This window comes from Glycine max, chromosome 8, assembly GCF_000004515.6.
Source record: "Glycine max cultivar Williams 82 chromosome 8, Glycine_max_v4.0, whole genome shotgun sequence".
NCBI classification, from domain to species: Eukaryota; Viridiplantae; Streptophyta; class Magnoliopsida; order Fabales; family Fabaceae; genus Glycine; species Glycine max.
The window spans coordinates 21,337,269-21,358,662 of record NC_038244.2 but is presented as its reverse complement, the minus strand read 5'-3'; the positions used below and the strand labels follow the sequence as shown (position 1 = coordinate 21,358,662).

The window sequence follows — 21,394 nt, the reverse complement described above, 5'->3', positions numbered from 1 at the left end:
CTTGTCTCTCTGTGCCTTTGGGTGCTTTATAATTTATATTTTATCGTAGTTTGTAACACTTTATTTAATTAAAGACCAAACCTTATTTTGTAATCATCAAAGCTCGGGAGAACATAAATATTTAACTTTGTGTATATCATTTACGTTGAATTATCTATGTAGCCTTATGCTCGTAATTTTTTAATTTGCAAATGCTTTGGCCAGTTCTTTTGTGGCATGAAGTTTTGTAATATGGAAGATAATATAACCAACAAAGTTTTATTTCAAGCAGGCAAACCCAGAGACAATGAAGAAGGTGTGTGACATAGTCAAGAAGCAATTGGTACTTCCAGAGGAATCCGTTGTTATAGGCCAGTCTAAATTTTAAGCATGAGTACATCAGTAATTCAATATTAATATATAGTGATAAATAATAAAAATAATTAGTAAAATAAATATATTAAAAAAATAATTCTGCACAAAAAAAAATCTTCTAAATATATTTTTTTTATGAAAAGATTAATTGCTACATTTGATTCCAAGTTTTAAGTATTTATTACATTTCACGTACATATTTTTTTTTCCATTATACACAATCAAATAAGAAGAAAAAAAATTAACTTTCTTTTCATTTTCTCTCCTACCAAAAAATCATCTCAGTTTTCACTCTTTATCTTTCTTTTTCCTTCCACTTTTCTCTCCCAAGCTAAGCATAACCTTAAAGTAAACCACTAATTCTCCTGAGACTGATGACCGCAACCGGTACATGTGTAGAAAGTAGTTTGCCCTTTGTCTGATGATCTCATCTGAAATTAGAATGATTAAAATAAATAAATTTAGACTGTTAAATAAGAGCTTCAAATTGAATTGGCAAATCTACATTAAAGATACCTATCTAGTATAATATGTAGCTTCCCCATGGCCACATTTTTCACATTTCTTGCTAACCTGTCAAAAAACAATAACATTTAAACATACAAAAATCTGCCAAAAAAACTACTAAGTATTGCAGGATGCATCACCTTAGAATATTCCATCACCGTATGTTCCTCAATTATTTCCATTCCAAGCTCTCTTCTGGTATCCTGCCAAGCAGAGGATAACATAAGGAACTATTGCCAATACTCAACATAAAATGAAATATATTCATGGTTATGATGAAAAAGTCATAATACTTAAATCCAATTTGGTAGTGTGTGGATCCAAAATCACTGCCATAAGAAAGCTTTTCTATAATATCAAAGTAATGGTATGATGAACTCAAGAGTCTCTTTCCTCCACTGAGTCCAATAACTGCAGCAGTAGCCATTATATCCCTTCCTAGCCACTATGTACGATCACCATCAATTTTGCCTATTATAACAATGATCCTAAACCGTATCCACTACTCCTTCTGATAAACCAAAGAATATAAAAAATATTAATTATTGTAATAATATAAATAATGAATTATTCAAGATTTCCTTTATAAAGAAGATTAATAATATACCTAATTTCCCTATTTACATTCAATCATTTTTTTGTTGTTTTGGGGATTTGGCAAAATATATCATAATATAGAAGGAAGCAAAGATACAAGAGGGACACATTATTTTTAATTCAGGTGTGGAGAGAAGAGTAAATGAAAGAAATTAGATATCATTCAAACTACCAGTGAGAGTTAGAAAGAGCATACTCTGGACTCTAAATTCATTAGAACTGCAGACTTCATGGATACCTTGGCACGGTCAAGCTGTACCTGTGTAACTACCATTGCAGGAAGCCTATATTTAATTTGGCACATATCAGGATTCACATCAAGAGACAAAAAGCAACGCAGATCAAACCTTGTCCTAGTGATGCACTTGTTATTAATTCTCTGGCTGCTAAATCCACAGCTTTTACCACAAAATCAGAGCCCTATATTGATGCATAAGAAAAAACACTAAATTTTGATATATAAAATAGCAACTACTATTGTAAAAAATTCCAAAGAGCCTAAAAGGAGGAAAAAGAAAGAGAAAGTTGTCATGGTTACACGGTATCCATATAGCAAGAGTTGAGCAATTATTATATAGTTGTAATTCTTCCCTAATTCAGGGAAACCATTTGAGTCATCAGCATTAAACCACATCTAAGAAGAGCCTACAGATGCAATTTTTACCTCCCCTTTGCTAATCACGACTGATTCCTTTGCTCTTTTTTCCAAGAATTCTTGACAACCTCAGCCGACATATCATTGGAATCCCCACCCGGCTTTGCATGTTAACACTGGCTACTCAAGGCAACCAATTCGACATATTAAAGCCTGCAACAGTACATTAATATTATCAGCCAATATGTGTGCATGATTTAGGAAAAAAATGGGAAAATAGAGCAAGGAAAATAATGTGTTTAAAAGAATTGAGAAATATCAGTAAAGTACTAAGCAATTTCTTTAACTATATATCAACATTCCAACAAAAATACTTGTATGCATCAAAAACCCCAGGTTTGCCGAAATAAATGTATAAAAAAGGGACAAATTTTAGCGGATGGCGAGGAGTTATTTTTCAAAAGAATGAAACAGGTACATACATTATAATTTTTTATATCAAGAGATGCAATTTAAACATTTTTTTAATTAAATACAAAAATATTGACTAAAAGAATGAAACAGGGAAGCAAAAGTTTGTAGTCTCATCAAATAAAAGTGAACAATCAATACAATGGATATATTATGAAATGATAGAAGTTCTTTTTTAATGTAAAAATACATCCCCATGTGTGTAACCCTCAGCTGCACCCACCATATCAAAATCAAAAATAAAAAATTCAAACAAAACTTTAAATGAATAAGAACAAATTAACAATACCCCACATTATCTTCATAGTATATGCCACGACAACAAATTAGCAATACACCACATCATTTTTAGCATCAATAATGCAAGAAAGAGATCAATGCTCTTAACCATCAAGTCTCTCGGGAGGCTAACAATGGTTGGCAGAACACACAAAAGTAAAATGTGATTGGTTTTCTCATTTGTCTCTTTACTGATGCCATTTTCCCTAAAGAATGCTTATCCACACCAGTGTTGTTTATCCACGTCCTAAGCCAAACTTAAAAGAAGGACAATGATTTAGGTGCATTAGTTACTTGAACCCATTAAAAGAAGTGAACCAATCAAAATAAAATAAAGTGTGCTTCTTTTCTACTGCTTGAGAAGCAAAATGTTAAAAATAATTGCCCAAAAAATTTCCTTTATATGTTATAAACTTAAAATAGATATTAGAGACTATTTAATTTCAAAGTTCACTCGGTCATTATAACAAAAAAAAGGACATCCAAGTAAATAATAATAATAATAATAATAATAATAATAATAATAATAATAATAGCTTCTAAAACAGTCTCTATAAAAACTCACATTTTTCAGAATCTTAAAATCACTTTTTTTTAAAGCTTTTGACTAACAATAGTTATAAAGACTTTAAGCACACGCAATGGAACCAAGTCAAGGGAGTACCTTTTTAATCTTCTAAGACCTTTTTTGGTTTTCTTTGTTATCACCACCTACACACACCAGGAGCCTCAAAGAAAAATTTCAAAGTTCACTTGGCCATTATAACATAAAAATGGACACCCAACTACATAATAATAATAATAATTAAAGAAAATAAAAAAAAACACAAACTAAAAGAGAGCAAGAAAAAAACCTGGGCTTCTTCCTGTTGAACAAAAAACCTGGGCTTCTTCCTGTTGAACAATAGATTAAAATAATGAAAGAATATAATTGATATCAATACCAACCAATTGTTACAATGATTATCATCAAAATCTTGCATGCATCATTAGACACCTAGCGTGGAATTTGCAGGATGCGCACTGATGCACATGAATTTTTAAGATTAAAAACTAAAACTTCATTTAGGCATTTCATCAAACACATAACTTACAACTCATATGGGGAAGATGACGTAAAAATTAGCTCGGGAAAATGAAAAAGGAACCAAAAACAGAGTTGAAAAATTAGTAAAAAAAAAAACTATTATTAAGAAGCAAACATGCATAACAACAAACAAAATTAGAACCTTGCAAATAAAAACAAATAGTAATGAAACAAACATGCATAACAACAAAAGAGGAAAAAACATGCCTGCTGGATGCTTCTTCGTCAATAACCCGGCAAAATAAAAAGGAACCAAAAACAAAATTGAAAAATCAGTAAGAAAAAAATATAACACTGAGATTGGAAAAGATGGTCACGGCAAAAGGACACTCGTGAAGAAAACTGCAAAGCAGTGAAACCTGATAATCTTCTGAACTGAGAAGAAGCCATGGCAGTGAGAATAAACTGCTCCATTCAAAACACCCTCTGTCTCCTTAACCCTCCCTTGTTTTCCCTTCGTTACAGAGCTTCTCCCCTGAAGTTGAATCCTCTACTGCATTCTCGTCAAAATCCCTCTCGAGGAGCTTTGTTTTGAGAGAGAGAAAGCTTCCAAGTTGTACGGAGAAAGAAAGTGAGAGAGAGAGAAAGAGAAAGGAGCCTTTTGCCACACGAGAAAGAGAAATGGAAAAATAAAAAGAAAACTGAAAAGACTTGGGATGAAGATTGGAAAAGGAGACACCTGCAACAATACGTGGAACAACCAAGGGAGTGGAAAATGAAAAGGTTAGAAAAGAGGACATTTAGAACAATACGTGGAGCAACCAAGGGAGTGGGAAATGAAAAGCCTAAAAGACCAAAAAACCAAGGAAATGGACAACTGTCACAATCTTAGGTAGGAGTATTTTAGGAATTTCCATAGGGTTCTCTTTATAGATAGTATATAGATATAGAAGTCAATAATCTAGAGAAACAACTTATGAGCCTCATCTTTGACCTTAGATATTTGTTGATCTAGTGTTTATCTTGATATTTCTTCATTTTTAACAAGCAACAACTTTTGTCTTATATATGGTTCTTATCTATCATATTTTGAAAAAGCCTAATGGAGTTGGCTATTAAGCCTCTGTTGCACCTTCAAATTTGCATGGATTGCATGCTTCTCTATGTGCCTTCAAACCATTATATGTCTATGATTATGCACTTGTCTTTCCCAAAATACAAAATTCCTTGAAACATTACAATTTTTCTCATCTTTCTCTTATTATTGGGTTTAATGAAAACAATGTTCTCTGGGTTTATGGTTTTGCTTTAAGAATAATATATGGTAAATCAGAAGACAAAACTGACATGTTTTCTAAGAGCATCAACATTGCATCAACATTAATTGCTTTCAATTTTAGATACCTACTTTATGTATCTTTTATGTTATATTAAAATAATTCAAATAATTCTTACAATGTTACCTCATATTTAGACAAGTCATACATAAATTTCTTCCAATAAAAAAAGTTAAGCAACTCACATTTTTATATTTTTTATTTTCACTTAATTTTTGTAAAATAAAATTTTAATTTAATTTTTAATTAATACATAATATATTTTAAGAAACCTTGAAGTTCCATAACTTACCTAAGATAAAAATCTTAATTTTAAGAAATTTTTCATGTCTTTAATAAAAAAAAATCAACTCTTCATGTCAATAAAATTTAACTTAGTTGAATATGATACGAAAGTTATTATACGAAAGTTATTATAAATTTTCTTATTCTATCTTTTACTCATAATGATAAAAAAAGACAAGCTCTAATAAGAAAAAGAAAATTATATCTTACAATAAAAATCTTAGTAAGTAATTAACATTAAAGATGCTCTAATTCGTATATAGAAAAATACAAATTAGATACAATTTTATTAATGTCGATTCTTAATGATACTCATGTTGTCAAAGAAGTTGTTAACAAAGCAAAACGGTTTAAAAAAGAAAACAAATTGGCCTTAGACTCTTTAGTTTCCTGAATAAAACGAGATCATTTTTTTTTTCTGTAAACGAGATCAGTTTTTGAAAAGAAGAATTATGACAATTAACATGTCAAGGGTTATAACTTTTTTAAATGTGTATTTAAAAATTAAATAATCTTATATAAAGTTATTAATAATATATGTAATCAAATCATGACACGTAGAATTGATGATAGGGTAACACTCATCAAAACCATGTTAATTATTATCAAGGACAAAATTTTGGTCAGTTTTAAACATTGAGAAATAAAAAAACTACATACATATTAAAGAGGTAAAAAAAAATGGGATAAAATACATTGTTTTAATCTTTTATTATATTTATTTTAGTTATTAGTCCTTTAAAAAGTTTAATTTAATTTTTTATATTTTTAAAGTGAGTTAAAATTATATTTTTCTTTATAAAAAATTAAAATGATTCTTTTAAAATAATAATAGTTTTTTATTTAAAATATGATTGTAAACTTATTTTTTATTAATTTAAAATGTAAAACTTATATCATCAAATTCATTTATATAAAAATTATAAAAATCGAATAATATTTAAACAAACAAGTCATAAATATAATAAAAATCACACAAAAAATAATTCTGATGAGCAATCAACACATAATATAATATTAAAATTTCCATTTTATGATTATTAGTTAGATTTCAATTTTACGTCATTTTTTTAGAATTTTATGATTGTTCATTAATCATTGGTAACAAATGATGACACCTATATAAAACACATCACAAGATAAAAGTATCATATGTTTAGATGTAAGATATTACACAAGTTTATTCTCTAGGAGATTGGAGCATGGCTAAGTAGTGGAAGCTGAACTATGGGCGATCTTCTATGGTATGCGTATGGCGGTTGGTGCAAGTCTGGTGAATTTAATTGTGAAATCCGATAATTTTGATGTTGTTTGAGTGTTTAATGATGATGATGAACCTGACACAAATTTTGCTGAGCTCCTAGGTGAACTTTGAAGTCAGAGAAGACAATTATAGTTTTGAAACATTTAGATATATGTTAGGAGAATTGATAACCATTTAGCTGATTGTTTAGTTAAATATGGGTTGTCCATTCCAAATGATATGATTTGTTCTAACTCTGTCCCTGCTTTCCTAAGAGACTCTATCGAGGATGTCTCTATTTATGTTTCCAATTTGGCGATTAATTGATTTTGGGTCTAGGATATTTCTAGCCCAATCCATTCAAAAAAAGAAAAGAAAAAGATATGACACAAATTCATTTCATCACATTATGACATTGCACATGTTACATAAATTGCTTTTGTGATACATATGTGACATGTCATCTTTGCGTCACACCTAATTATTACACGAGTTCAAACCATCTCAAATTAATAAATTACCTTTAATATTATAATAAGTTATTTTACATTTCATACTAAAAATTTAACGATATATATTGTTACACACTATCAAATAATTGAATTTAACAAAAATATCTAAAATGACAAGTAGATGAATGGATGACAACGTGACCCTACCAATTCATTTTAATTAAATTCTTTATAATAATTTGATTTGATGATAATAATAAAGAAAAAACCACTAGTCATGACCCCTTAGCTTATCTGGAGGGCAACAACACTCCCAAAAAGAAGAGGGACCCCATATTACATTCTGGAACATAGGCCCACGTGGGGTTCTTTGGGGCCAGCCACGTGTACAACTTTAAGGTATATCCATTTTAAAAACCTAACCACCGAGGAGCCATCCATTTGATGTGCCTTCTTCGTTTGTTGACCACCTGTAGACCCCACTCAGACAGATAGGTCCCCATGGACCCACCACTACCCAATCCAATTCCCAAAACAAAGAAAACTTTTTTTTTTTTTCTTGTTTAGTAATTACTAAATTTTATTAATGTATTACTATATCTTTAAATTAGGTGTAAAAAAAAAACAATTTTTAAAGATTTTTAATATCTGCGTTTTTATTCAAAACCTTTCGATTCATTAATGAGTCTTCAAATACACATTGCCGAAAATTTTCAGTTTATTATTTGACTTCATTAATTAATATTCTTACTAATTAAGAAACTAAAAAGCAAACAAACATTAAATTTAATATATAAAAACTAATGTATGTAAAACTTACTTTACTTTTTAAGTGTTTAAAAATATATAGTTAATTTTCTTAGTATATATATATATATATAGTTAAGAAATGTTCAAAATTTAGTCTATGAAATGTTTAATGAGTAACGTACTAAAGTTTTATTTTTTTAAGCAAAACGTACTAAAGTTTTAACAAGACGTAAAGTTATACATTAAAGAAAATTTTCAGTTTATTTTTTGACTTTATTAATTAATATTCTCAGCATCCTAATTAAGAAATTTATACACATATAAATAAAATATTAAAAGTTATTGTATTTAAACTTAAGAAGTTTTTTTTATTACTTTTTAAGTGTTTTTTAGGGTAACTTTTTAAGTGTTTAAAATATAAATTAATGTATTGTAATAAATATTGAAAATATAGTCAATGAAATGTTTAATGAGTAACGTACTAATGTATTGCGTATACTATGTTTTAAAAAAACGTATTGCGTATACTATACAATCTGATTTTTTTAATACATGTTCACGAATATATGGTAAGTAAAATTAAATAGATTTTATTAAATTTTTTTACCTTTTTAGAAATAAACATTTAATGATTTTACAATTTAATATATTAAATACTTTTATCGATAAAAATGTTATTTTTAAATTGTTAACATATGGTGTCAAAGTAAGTTAACTCAGTTACTCAAGTCACTTAGATAAGCTCATTTCGTTTCAAAAAGTAAGTCAATTTAACTTGACTAAATTTTTGTGACAAAAAAATATTCTAACTTAAATGGCTTTGACTCCCGACTTAGTTTCACTTAAGTTAAAAAAAAAGAAATTAAAAATATGAGAAAAATATAACAAGTTGAAAAATATAATTATTTTTTTAAGAACATACTAATTCATAATTCAAATTAAAAATAAAAAGAAAAAAACATCAAGAAATTTAAAATAACAAAAGTGAAAATATGATGAAAATTTTAGAAAAATAAAAGTTAATGATTCTCTTAAAGGTGCTGATTCAAGAAAAAAAAGTATTTATATTAAATATTATGGTAAAACAGTATAACTAATTACATTTTTTTTTGTTGCGAAAAATACTTTATTTTAACAAGAGCTTTTATATATATTATAAAAGAAATATAAGTTGCCTTTTCATGCTTTTTAATGTAGTCCTACTACGTTGTTAAATAAAATAGTTTTGCTATATATTATTTTGCCTATAGGGCAATGATTAACTAATCAATAAATATCTTTTATTTTATTTAAACTCTCATTATTACTATTCAATATAAGTATTTTTTTATACTATTTTCATCTTTTTAACCTTCATTACTCTAATAGATAAAAAAACCATCAATAAAACTATAATACTCATTAATTTTTTTGACTAAGTATTAATAACTATACTCAGCATTTAGTACTGGATACTTATTTTAGTAAAGAAAATAAGTATTTAATGAAAGACATTTATTACTGGCATCCCATGGCATCTTCTTTCTATGAAGAAAAATATATTAAAAAAGCTCAGAAAACCTTCCTTTCCCCAACAAAATTAAAAAAAAAAAAGGAAAAGAAGAAAGACAGAGAGAGAATGGAAGAAGAAAAACGCGTATTCTGAAAAAGAAGCCACCCCTCTCTCTTCGCCGCTGTTTTCTCTCTTCTGATAATTTCCCAATCTCAAGCACCGAACCAAAACAAATTAGGGTTAGGGTTTTCCGAAAACCCTTTCGTTTTGCCCACTGCAACTGAAAGGGTTTTTCGAAGAAGCTCTCTGCGATGTTTTCTTCTTCTTCAGTGATCAAATGGAGGTTCCATCACAAGCCCATGACGCTCGTGCGACTCTTCACACTCGCGTCCCTCCTTATGCTCTCTCTAAACGACGTCGTTTCGTCAGATTCCGACAAATCAGTGCTCCTCGAGCTGAAACACTCGCTCTCCGACCCTTCCGGGCTGCTCGCCACGTGGCAGGGCTCCGACCACTGCGCGTGGTCCGGCGTGCTCTGTGACTCCGCCGCGCGCCGCCGCGTCGTCGCGATCAACGTCACCGGCAACGGAGGTAACCGTAAACCCCCTTCTCCGTGCTCCGATTACGCTCAATTCCCCTTCTATGGGTTCGGAATTAGGAGGAGCTGTGACGGTTTTCGTGGCGCATTGTTCGGTAAGCTTTCTCCGAAGCTCAGTGAACTAGCGGAACTTAGGGTTTTGTCCCTTCCCTTCAATGGCCTCGAGGGAGAGATTCCCGAAGAAATTTGGGGAATGGAGAAGTTGGAGGTGCTTGATCTTGAAGGGAATTTGATAAGTGGGGTTCTACCTATTAGGTTTAATGGATTGAAAAACTTGAGGGTTCTTAATCTAGGGTTTAATAGGTTTGTTGGGGAGATTCCGAGTTCGTTGTCTAATGTTAAGAGTTTGGAGGTTTTGAATTTGGCAGGGAATGGGATTAACGGGTCTGTTTCTGGTTTTGTTGGGAGGTTGAGAGGGGTGTATTTGTCTTATAACTTGCTTGGTGGGGCAATTCCGGAGGAGATTGGGGAACATTGTGGGCAGCTGGAGCATCTTGATTTGTCTGGTAATCTTTTGATGCAGGGAATTCCGGGGAGTTTGGGGAATTGTAGTGAGTTGAGGACGGTTTTGTTGCATTCAAATATATTGGAGGATGTCATTCCTGCTGAGCTTGGGAGGCTTAGGAAGCTTGAGGTGTTGGATGTGTCGAGGAATACGCTCGGTGGGCAGGTGCCTATGGAGCTTGGGAATTGTACTGAGTTGTCTGTGCTGCTTTTGTCTAATCTTTTTAGTTCAGTTCCGGATGTTAATGGTACTTTGGGGGACTCGGGGGTGGAGCAGATGGTTGCTATGAATATTGATGAGTTTAATTACTTTGAAGGTCCGGTTCCTGTTGAGATTATGAACCTTCCTAAGCTGAGACTGCTGTGGGCGCCTAGGGCGAATCTGGAAGGCAGTTTTATGAGCAGTTGGGGCAAGTGTGATAGCTTGGAGATGCTAAATTTGGCTCAAAATGATTTCACTGGGGATTTTCCTAATCAGCTTGGTGGCTGCAAGAATCTCCATTTTCTTGATTTGAGTGCAAATAACCTTACTGGTGTGCTAGCGGAAGAACTTCCTGTCCCTTGTATGACTGTGTTTGATGTTAGTGGGAATGTCTTATCTGGCCCAATTCCTCAATTCTCTGTTGGCAAGTGTGCTTCAGTTCCTTCCTGGAGTGGAAATCTGTTTGAAACAGACGACAGAGCGCTTCCGTACAAATCCTTTTTTGCATCTAAGATTCTTGGGGGGCCCATTTTGGCTTCACTAGGAGAAGTTGGCCGTTCCGTTTTTCACAACTTTGGTCAAAACAACTTTGTTAGCATGGAGTCATTGCCAATAGCACGTGACAAGCTGGGGAAGGGGTTGGTTTATGCAATTCTTGTGGGAGAAAACAAGTTGGCGGGACCTTTTCCTACTAATTTATTCGAGAAATGTGATGGGTTAAATGCATTGCTTTTAAATGTAAGTTATAATATGCTATCCGGTCAGATTCCTTCCAAGTTTGGCAGAATGTGCAGATCATTGAAATTCTTGGATGCATCAGGTAATCAGATTACTGGGCCAATTCCCGTAGGTTTGGGGGATATGGTCTCTCTTGTTTCTCTGAATCTAAGTCGGAACCGTTTACAAGGTCAGATTCTCGTCAGCATTGGCCAGTTGAAGCATCTGAAATTTCTCTCTTTGGCTGATAATAACATAGGTGGTTCCATCCCTACCAGCCTGGGGCGGTTGTACTCTTTAGAAGTCCTAGACCTTTCTTCAAATTCTCTTACAGGTGAAATTCCCAAAGGTATTGAGAACTTGAGAAACCTGACTGATGTTTTGCTTAACAATAACAAACTTTCTGGACAGATTCCTGCTGGTTTGGCAAATGTCAGTACACTGTCAGCATTTAATGTATCTTTCAATAACTTATCTGGATCTTTTCCTTCAAATGGTAACTCAATAAAATGCAGCAATGCTGTGGGGAATCCATTTTTACGTTCTTGCAATGAAGTTTCTCTTGCCGTGCCATCTGCTGACCAAGGGCAGGTTGATAATTCTAGTTCTTACACTGCTGCACCACCAGAAGTTACAGGCAAAAAGGGAGGGAATGGTTTCAATTCTATTGAAATAGCATCTATAACATCTGCATCAGCCATTGTTTCTGTGCTTCTAGCCCTAATCGTCCTTTTTATTTATACACAGAAGTGGAACCCTAGGTCCAGGGTTGTTGGGTCTATGAGAAAAGAAGTTACAGTGTTCACTGATATTGGGGTTCCATTGACATTTGAAAATGTTGTTCGAGCCACAGGAAATTTCAATGCTAGCAACTGCATTGGGAATGGGGGATTTGGAGCAACCTACAAGGCAGAGATAGTACCAGGAAACTTGGTGGCAATAAAACGTCTGGCAGTTGGACGATTCCAAGGTGTTCAACAATTCCATGCAGAGATTAAGACCCTTGGAAGGCTTCGTCATCCAAATCTTGTCACTCTGATTGGTTATCATGCCAGCGAGACTGAGATGTTTCTCATATACAACTATTTGCCAGGTGGCAATCTGGAAAAGTTTATCCAAGAGAGATCCACAAGGGCAGTGGATTGGAGGATTCTTCACAAGATTGCATTGGATATAGCCCGTGCACTTGCATACCTGCATGATCAGTGTGTACCCCGAGTTCTACATCGGGATGTCAAGCCCAGTAATATCTTGCTGGATGATGATTATAATGCTTATCTATCTGACTTTGGATTGGCTAGACTTCTGGGAACCTCAGAAACTCATGCTACCACTGGTGTAGCAGGGACCTTTGGCTATGTAGCTCCTGAATATGCCATGACTTGTCGTGTTTCCGACAAGGCTGATGTGTATAGCTATGGTGTGGTGCTTCTGGAGTTACTCTCTGACAAGAAGGCATTGGATCCTTCATTTTCGTCATATGGGAATGGTTTCAACATAGTAGCATGGGCATGCATGCTACTGCGACAAGGCCAGGCAAAAGAGTTCTTTGCCGCCGGCTTATGGGATGCAGGACCTGAAGATGATTTGGTAGAGGTCCTACACCTGGCTGTTGTGTGTACGGTTGACTCTCTCTCAACCAGACCTTCAATGAAACATGTTGTACGGCGGCTTAAGCAACTTCAACCGCCATCATGCTAGCCGTTCATCCTGGTGAGACTGTGCTAGTTTGACATAGTAGTAATCTTAGAAAATATTGTAATTTGTGATTTAGCATGGAGTCCTTTTTAGTGGACTGCTCTTAGGTTGAGTTGGAAATTGTACCTAACCCTCGCCCCCCTCCTTCCCTGTACATTGTAATATAGATGTGCCCCCAATTTTCCATGCTCCCTTCCTGATTAGGTTAGGGGCCTTGGTGATGATGACTCTGCAGAAGAATGCAGATATTTGATGTCCAGCGCTATACCTGTTTATTCTAGTTTGATTTGTTCAATAAAATCATAGAATAGAATCAGTTTCCTGAAAGAAGTTTTTGCTGGGTTCACCTGCGCAATGTCTTGTTTTATTTGGGGAGAAAACCCATGTCTGCCTAGTCCCAGCAGGCAATTTTTTTTTTTGGGGTACAATGTTGTAACGAGGTTTCAGTTTGCTATATCGTATAAACAATTTAAATCCCTCACTGGGTGAGTTTTGTGTCCGGGATGCACTTGGGAATGGGATGATGGGATTTTCCTATAATATCAGATTTAAGATACGACGTGTAAAAAAATTAATATATAATTAAATTCTAGGCTCTCTTTTTGGTAAACTTTTCACTTGATATATTTTCTTCAAGCCAATAATTTACATTCAACTATGACGTGAGATCATCATGTTATTACTTAATTGTATATATTATAAAATTAGCCAAAAGAGGTATAAAATTGACCTCAAGTCTCAACATTTTAAAGTTTGTCATTCCTCTCATTATTTTTTTAAGTTTGTCATTTAATTCCACTGTTTTACTGATGGAATATCATTACACGTTCAAACATGTAAATTTTATTGTGTTTTTCTGTACAAATTTTACTAGTTTAGCTTTATAATTAAAAAGTTAAACTCAGTCTGATTCATAATATCAATATCTTTGCTGTAATAAGCCGGATTGATATCGGATGCTGCATATAAAAGGGTTATCCAGTCAAAAGAAATCAATTTGCACAAATAATCAAGATCATGATACCGCTTTAGCCATTACATCATTATTTACTAAATTTCATGTGAATTGTCTTTTTCGTCTTTTACGACAAGGAGAGATTAATTTATTGAAATCCACATTTATATAGACTAAAAATTATCAACAGGATTAAAATCAAAACAAATGTAAACTTACATAACTAAAATTAAAAAAATTTATAAAGACTACAAATAAAAAAAATAAAAACTAACATAGAAACAAAAAGATATTTAAGTTTATATTTTACCACCTAACTTTCATTATTTTATACATTTTACCATTAAGTTTGATTTTCATAATTTTACCATTCAAATTTCTAATTTTTGTGTATTTTATTGATGATGATGTGTCTCTAAAAATATAATTATCTTTTTTTTAAACGATTACTAACATGATGTAAAATATGTAAAAATTAAAAAAAAATAGGCGGTAAAATTCTCAAATAACAAACTTGCTTAATAAAATGCGTAAGAATTGAAAAGTAGAGTTGTAAGATTCCAGAAAAAAAAATTAAATGATAAAATTTAAAAAATAACGATAGTTTGATGACAAAAGGTGCAATTAATCATACTTTATATGCATCAATAGATAAAGTTTAAGGAAGAATTAAGAAAACATTAAGTTTAAGGTATTAATTTTGCAAATAGGATTAAGATTAAGGATCAATTACGACGAAACTAAAATTTAAGGTATTTGTTTGCAAAAGAGGTTAAGCGTATTAATTAAGCATTATTTTTGCTAAAATAATTGAGACATATAGGGAGCATTTATTATTACTCTATATATATATATATATATTTTACTATATTATATGGGTGAAGTATTTTTCTAATTTATTGATGATGAATCTCTATATAAGATACTTTATTAATCAAACTTAGCCAAACAAAAATTGATTTTTTTTATTGGAGAATCACAAAAATTGATTCTGATTATAAAAATAATTGATTATTGAAATAATCTAATTTTCCCAATTGTTATAAAAAGATACTCATTTTCTCTAACAAAAAATAATTAATTAGTTCAAATGATTTAATTAGACAATTTGAGTTTAAAAACAATATATTATTGGATAAAATAAAATATTGAATTGAATACATTTTTTGTTCCTGTCATTTAACACTTTTTTTTCATTTTTGTTCCTGCAAAATATTTTTTTTCATTTTAGTTTTTACAAAATGTGTTTATTAAGTACTTTAGATAGTATTTTTTTATTATTTAAAATATTTTTTTACTATTCAAATTATTATCTAAAATACTTTAAGGATAAAAAAAATAAAACATACACATATTATATGGACTAAAATGAAAAAAATTACAGGAATAGAAATGAAATAAATAATTGCAGTAACAAAAATGTATTTAAGAGTTTTAGCATGAATAGTATTATATATTGTTTTAGTGTCTATTATTAAAAAATAATAAAGAATTTTGTTAAGAATTTACTTATTTACACAAATGTTTAAATAAAATTTTTAATATCAAGCCATCGGTTGAATAAAATCAAATAATCTAAATGATTGATTAAAGTTAATTATTAATGTGATGTGTATATATATATATATATATATATATATATATATATATATATATATATATATATATATTAAAGTTAATATATGTAGATTAAGATATTATTAATGGTAATTAAGAAAAAAAAGTAAGATCATTCTATAATGTTGGAAACTAATAACGATTTACATAAGTTTTAACGATTTATATTTTTTAACTAAATGATTTAAAGTTTGAATGTTATTTAATTTTTGTGTATAAAATAAATCTGATTCGGATAAGAGTATGTATCTTATTTACCCTGGGTCCTTCATAAAAATTAATCAATGAAAATTATTTCATATTAATAACATGTCATGTTAATAAAAAAAATTATAATATTTGGATTTGGTGCAATTCTGAAAGCGGAGTTATATATGAGTATCATTTGATCTCAGTGCACAGACGTGTAATTTCATGGATCTTAGATGAAACTCATTTTTATTTCTTATATTTCTAAAAAAAAATTAATTTGGTCCAAGTAATACATCATTTGCATTAATTTACATTATTCTTATATCGATTCAATAAAATGATTAATTTAGATTATTTTTTATTGGTCTTTGAAGGTAAAAATATTATTTCATGTTATCCGAATGTTAAAGAATATTTTTATATAACTACTTTTATTAATAAATTAATTATATTTAATTTATCACTAATTTAGTATTGAACATATTGGATTACATACAAAAGAATGTTTTAATCTTTACATAAGAAAATAATTTATTTGATAATTACTTTGAAGAACTTAATTAAATCAAATAAATATTGTAGTAGAATTAATATTGCTATATTATTTTTTTTCCGTAGGAATTGAAAATGATATTAAGACTTTACAACAAGCACACACACCATACTCAATCAATTAAGCTAGATCATTTGATATATTGTTACATTCTTTGTCAGCACCAAAAATATATAATTAATATTAACATAAAGAGTGTTTTTTCTTAAATGCAGAAGTTATCCATAAAAAATAAGAATCATAATCTATTATTACATATTAGGATTAAGTCATGTGATTAGCTACCATAGTTAATCATATTATTTTTTGGAAAGGCCTTAAATTATGAAGGTTCTTAAAATAAAGAGAGATGAAATTATTTTAAGTCAAATATTTCTCCTAAAAAAAGTCTAAATCCATATCTCTTTAATACCATAAATAGAAGTATTTGACTAAGGATTAGTTTGATTTATAAAAAATATGGTAATAGACAAGATAAATATTTTTGGTCTAAGATTGATTTGGAAAAAAAGTTAGGGAACAATACAAATCAAGTAGATGTGCACGAGACAAAATCTCTAATTTTTGTTACTAAGAAAATCATCAATCAATTTTTTGTCTTAGGTACAAATTATTCAAAAGATACATTTATGCTTATTTTTATCTATTTAATAACTAAAAAATAATTACTGACTTATATAATCATTTTTAAAAGAAAACACTTTTAAATCTCTCTCACTTTTATTTCAATAAACACATTAAATTTGTTAAAATATAGTACTAATAAGGATAATAAGAACAATATAGAATAAAAATACAAATTACATGACAATTTTATCTAGTACATCGGACACAAGTTAGAAAAGTTTAATAAGAGTCTAATATCTAAACTTGAAAAGTAGAAAGATAATTTGTTATTCTTAGAATTTCACTTATTAAAGAGATGATAACAAGATATTTATCTTAATGTGAATGCATGTAGAATCATTTTTTTTATTAATTCAAGAACACATATTCAAATGCATAAAATCTTTTATTTATTTATTATTGTTGTAATATATTATAATATAAAATAAATCTTATTATTTTGGTGCAAGAATTAGAAACACTCCATTATAACGATCACATTTATTCTAATTAATTGGGTCAATAATGTCTATATATCACATTCTCTCTTATATCTTATTTTATCATTGACCAAAAATCTTAGAAAATAAAAATTATAAATAAATAAAAAGTTTCTATTATCATAGGTCCGGATTTTCTTTCATCTAATTAATTTTCACTAATTTTTTAAAAATATTTTTCTATTTTTTTATTATATCATTCTCCTATGCATTTCCATAACAATTAATTAACCCAATTAGATGTATTTTTCATGAATTTCTTTTGATAACAAAAAGACTGTATAGGAGCATGATTATTAATTTCAAATTATAGCATTTCTCTCGATCCTAAAGTCAATCTTCATGTTCTAAACAATCTCTTATTTTTTCTTATTTTTAATTTTAATATCTCTTTCTTTCACCCTTATAACCAAAAATGGGGTCTAATAAACGTTTTCATAATAATTCATTGAATAAGAAATATGACCAACACGATTTATTTTATTTTAATGAATTTCTTCTAATAATAAAGACTCAATAGGACCATGATTATACATTTCTAATGCTAACATTTCTCTTGGTCCTAAAGTTAACCTTCATTGTTTTTCCTGAGTTTGTCATCCTTCATGTTCTAAACAATCTCTTATACACATGGAAGAGTATTTTATTATGAGAGGTGAGAGGATTAAATAGTCATCCTGAGAACAAAATAGAAGGTCCTGATTTAATTATTAATCAAAATTACACGTGCATTTAATATTGGATCTATCATGTGCAATGTTTTTCTCAGTCTTGGATTTACAATATAGTTTTAATTAATAATTAAATTTGGACCTTCTATTTTGATCAGGGTTGTTATTTAATCCTCTCACCTCTCATAATAAAATACTCCTCACCAGATATGCCCTCTATATATATATATATATATATATATATATATATATATATATATATATATATATATATATATATATATCATTTTTTGTTTTTTAATCATTCTCTTACACCTATATCCCCCAAAATCAACATTTCCTTGAATAAGAGATAAAACCAACATAATTTGTTTTATTTGTATTGAATTTCTTCCTTTAATAATAAAGATCATGATTATAAGTTTCTAATTCTAACATTTCTCTTGATCCTAAATTCAAAATTCATATTTTAAACAATTTCTTATCTTTTAAATATTTTTTTTCATCATATCATACCTATTAAATTCTTTTTCTTCTTTAATTTTTTTACCTTTATTTCTCTTTCTTTCACGGTTTCGCCTATATACCCAAAAAAATGGAGTGTATTAAACATTTTCATAATAATCCATTGCATAAAAAATAAGACCAACACAATTTATTTTATTTTTAATCTTAACAATAAAGATAGTATAAGACTATGATTCAACATTTCTAATTATAACATTTTCTCTAGTCCTAAAGTCAAAATTCTTATTCTAAACAATCTCTTTTTTTTTATTTTTATATATATATATATATATATATATATAATAAGAGGCCTAGGTCAGCAGCACCACACAACAACACTGCAAGAAACTACTTCTCCCAAACTCAATCCACAGTCCTCCCAAACCCTTCAACCTACTTCTCCTCAAACCTTGTTTCATCTCCACTCCCCACAAACTCTTTCTTCCAAAACTTTGCTCTTCAAAATGGGACACAAGCTGAGTACATTCACCCTTACCTCATCAAAACCTCAAACTTTTCACTCTCAGCCTCATGCCCTCTTCTCCTCTTCACCACAGCAGTGTTGTACCAGACTTTTGTGGCAGATATCACTATCTCTTCAACTCAAACAACCTCACAAAACCATGTAATCTCATCATACAGTGACCTTGGCGTCACTTTGGACATTCCCTCTTCCAACCTAAGGTTCTTTCTCTCAAGAGAGGAAGCCCTTATATAACCGCTTCCGTAACAAAGCCAACATCTCTCTCCATCACAACAGTGCGCTCCATAGTTTCTTTGTGTTCCAATAATAAGGAAAACACCAAGTACACCCTTAAGCTTAACAACACTCAGACATGGCTCATATACACCTCCTCCCCAATATATTTGAACCATGATGCTGCTTCCAACATTACTTCCAAGCATTTTCTGGCACAATTCGCGTAGCAGTGTTGCCTGTTTCCAACTTCAAGAGTGTGGCAATTCTCGACAAGTTCAGCTCTTGTTACCCGGTCTTTATCGGGTAATGCAACACTCGTGAAGCCTTTTCGTGTGACGTATGAGTGGCAAAAGAAAGGGCCTGGGTTCTTGCTCACGCTAGCTCACCCTCTTCATGTCAAGCTTCTACAATATAAAAAGAATCATCGCATGATTGTTCTGCGTGATTTTAAGTATAGAAGCATTGATGGTGATCTTGTTGGTGTTGTTGGAGATTCATGGCTGTTAAAAACTGATACCATTCCTGTGACATGGCATTCTAACAAAGGTGTGGAAAAAGAGTCACATGATGAGATTGTCTCAGCGCTTTCTAAGGATGTTGAAGCGCTAAGTTCTTCACCAATAGCAACAGAATCGTCTTATTATTATGGGAAACTTATTGGAAGGGCTGCAAGGTTGGCGTTGATAGCAGAAGAAGTGTCTTCTCCTAATGTGATTCCAACGATTCAGAAGTTTCTGAAGGATAGTATTGAGCCTTGGTTGGATGGAACTTTCCAAGGGAATGGTTTTCTATATGAAAACAAATGGGGTGGACTTGTCACCAAACAAGGGTCAACAGATTCAGGAGCTGATTTTGGGTTTGGAGTGTACAATGATCACCATTATCATTTGGGGTACTTTCTTTATGGAATTGCGGTTCTTGCAAAGGTTGACCTTCAATGGGGACAAAAGTACAAGCCACAAGTTTATTCACTTGTGTCAGATTTTATGAACTCGGGCCAAAAATATAACTCACATTATCCACGTCTAAGGTGTTTTGACCTTTACAAGTTACACTCTTGGACTTCAGGGGTGACTGAATTTACAGATGGACGGAATCAAGAAAGTACAAGTGAGGCTGTGAATGCGTACTATTCAGCAGCATTGGTAGGTTTAGCATATGATGACTCAAATCTTGTTGCCACTGGGTCAACACTACTAGCTTTGGAAATTCTTGCTGCACAAACTTGGTGGCATGTGAAAGCAGAAGGCAACTTGTACGAAGAAGAATTTGCAAAAGAGAACAAAATAGTGGATGCTCTGTGGGCTAACAAGAGAGATAGTGCACTATGGTGGGCCCCTGCTACGTGTAGAGAGTGTAGGCTTGGAATCGAAGTGCTACCATTGTCTCCTGTTACTGAGACATTGTTCTATGATGCTGATTATGTGAAGGAGCTTGTGGAATGGACAATGCCCTCTTTGACTAGTGAAGGATGGAAGGGAATGACATATGCCTTGCAAGGAATTTATGATAAGGAAACAGTTTTGCAGAATATTAGAATGTTGACAGGTTTTGATGATGGGAATTCATTCACTAATCTCTTGTGGTGGATTCACAGCAGATGAGAACAGTGACGGATGCACATTTAGTTTTGAGCAAAGTCCAGGGAAACATGATGTCTGTTAAAGTTTGAAGTAATTTTTTAAATTTAATTTGTTATTTTCTGTCTTAAAATAAATTTCATTCTATATTATTTTATTTATATTAAGAAAAATTAATAAATATATAAAAGTGGATAATTATTTTACAAAACTAACATTATGGTTAATATTATATTAAAAAACTAATATGACACTAATAATATTTTCTAAATGTGATATTTATTATGGAAGAGAGAAAATATTTCATATAAATTATTGTTATTATGGTAGCTTAAATTTGTTTTGGGAATTTTCAAGAATTTTATGGATTGGTCTTTCCCATTTTCTAGTGCGCGCACTAGAAGT

At 30.9% G+C, this 21,394-nt stretch overlaps 1 protein-coding gene, 1 long non-coding RNA gene and 1 pseudogene across 2 annotated transcripts; 2 read left to right on the top strand and 1 right to left on the bottom strand.

Annotated features, from left to right (window-relative positions):
* Positions 1-510: 510 nt before the first annotated feature.
* LOC100804424 (uncharacterized) lies at positions 511-1,118 on the bottom strand. Its single transcript, XR_003267828.2, has 3 exons — positions 1,002-1,118; positions 871-927; positions 511-785 (listed from the first exon to the last, which is right to left on the bottom strand). It is a non-coding gene; the product is annotated as an uncharacterized lncRNA (long non-coding RNA).
* Positions 1,119-9,407: 8,289 nt separating this feature from the next.
* On the top strand, positions 9,408-13,435 carry LOC100803891 (LRR receptor-like serine/threonine-protein kinase RPK2). The gene has a single exon (XM_003530392.5). It carries the CDS (start codon positions 9,701-9,703, stop codon positions 13,109-13,111), a length of 3,411 nt encoding a protein of 1,136 aa, XP_003530440.2. The 5' UTR covers positions 9,408-9,700; the 3' UTR covers positions 13,112-13,435.
* A 4,511-nt stretch (positions 13,436-17,946) lies between these two features.
* Positions 17,947-21,013, top strand: LOC100803357 (probable endo-1,3(4)-beta-glucanase ARB_01444; annotated as a pseudogene).
* The last annotated feature ends 381 nt before the right edge of the window (positions 21,014-21,394 follow it).

What these genes read in the sequence shown, in the direction of transcription:
- LOC100803891 (XM_003530392.5), top strand. Translation starts at nt 9,701, where the DNA reads ATGTTTTCTTCTTCTTCAGTGATCAAATGGAGGTTCCATCACAAGCCC.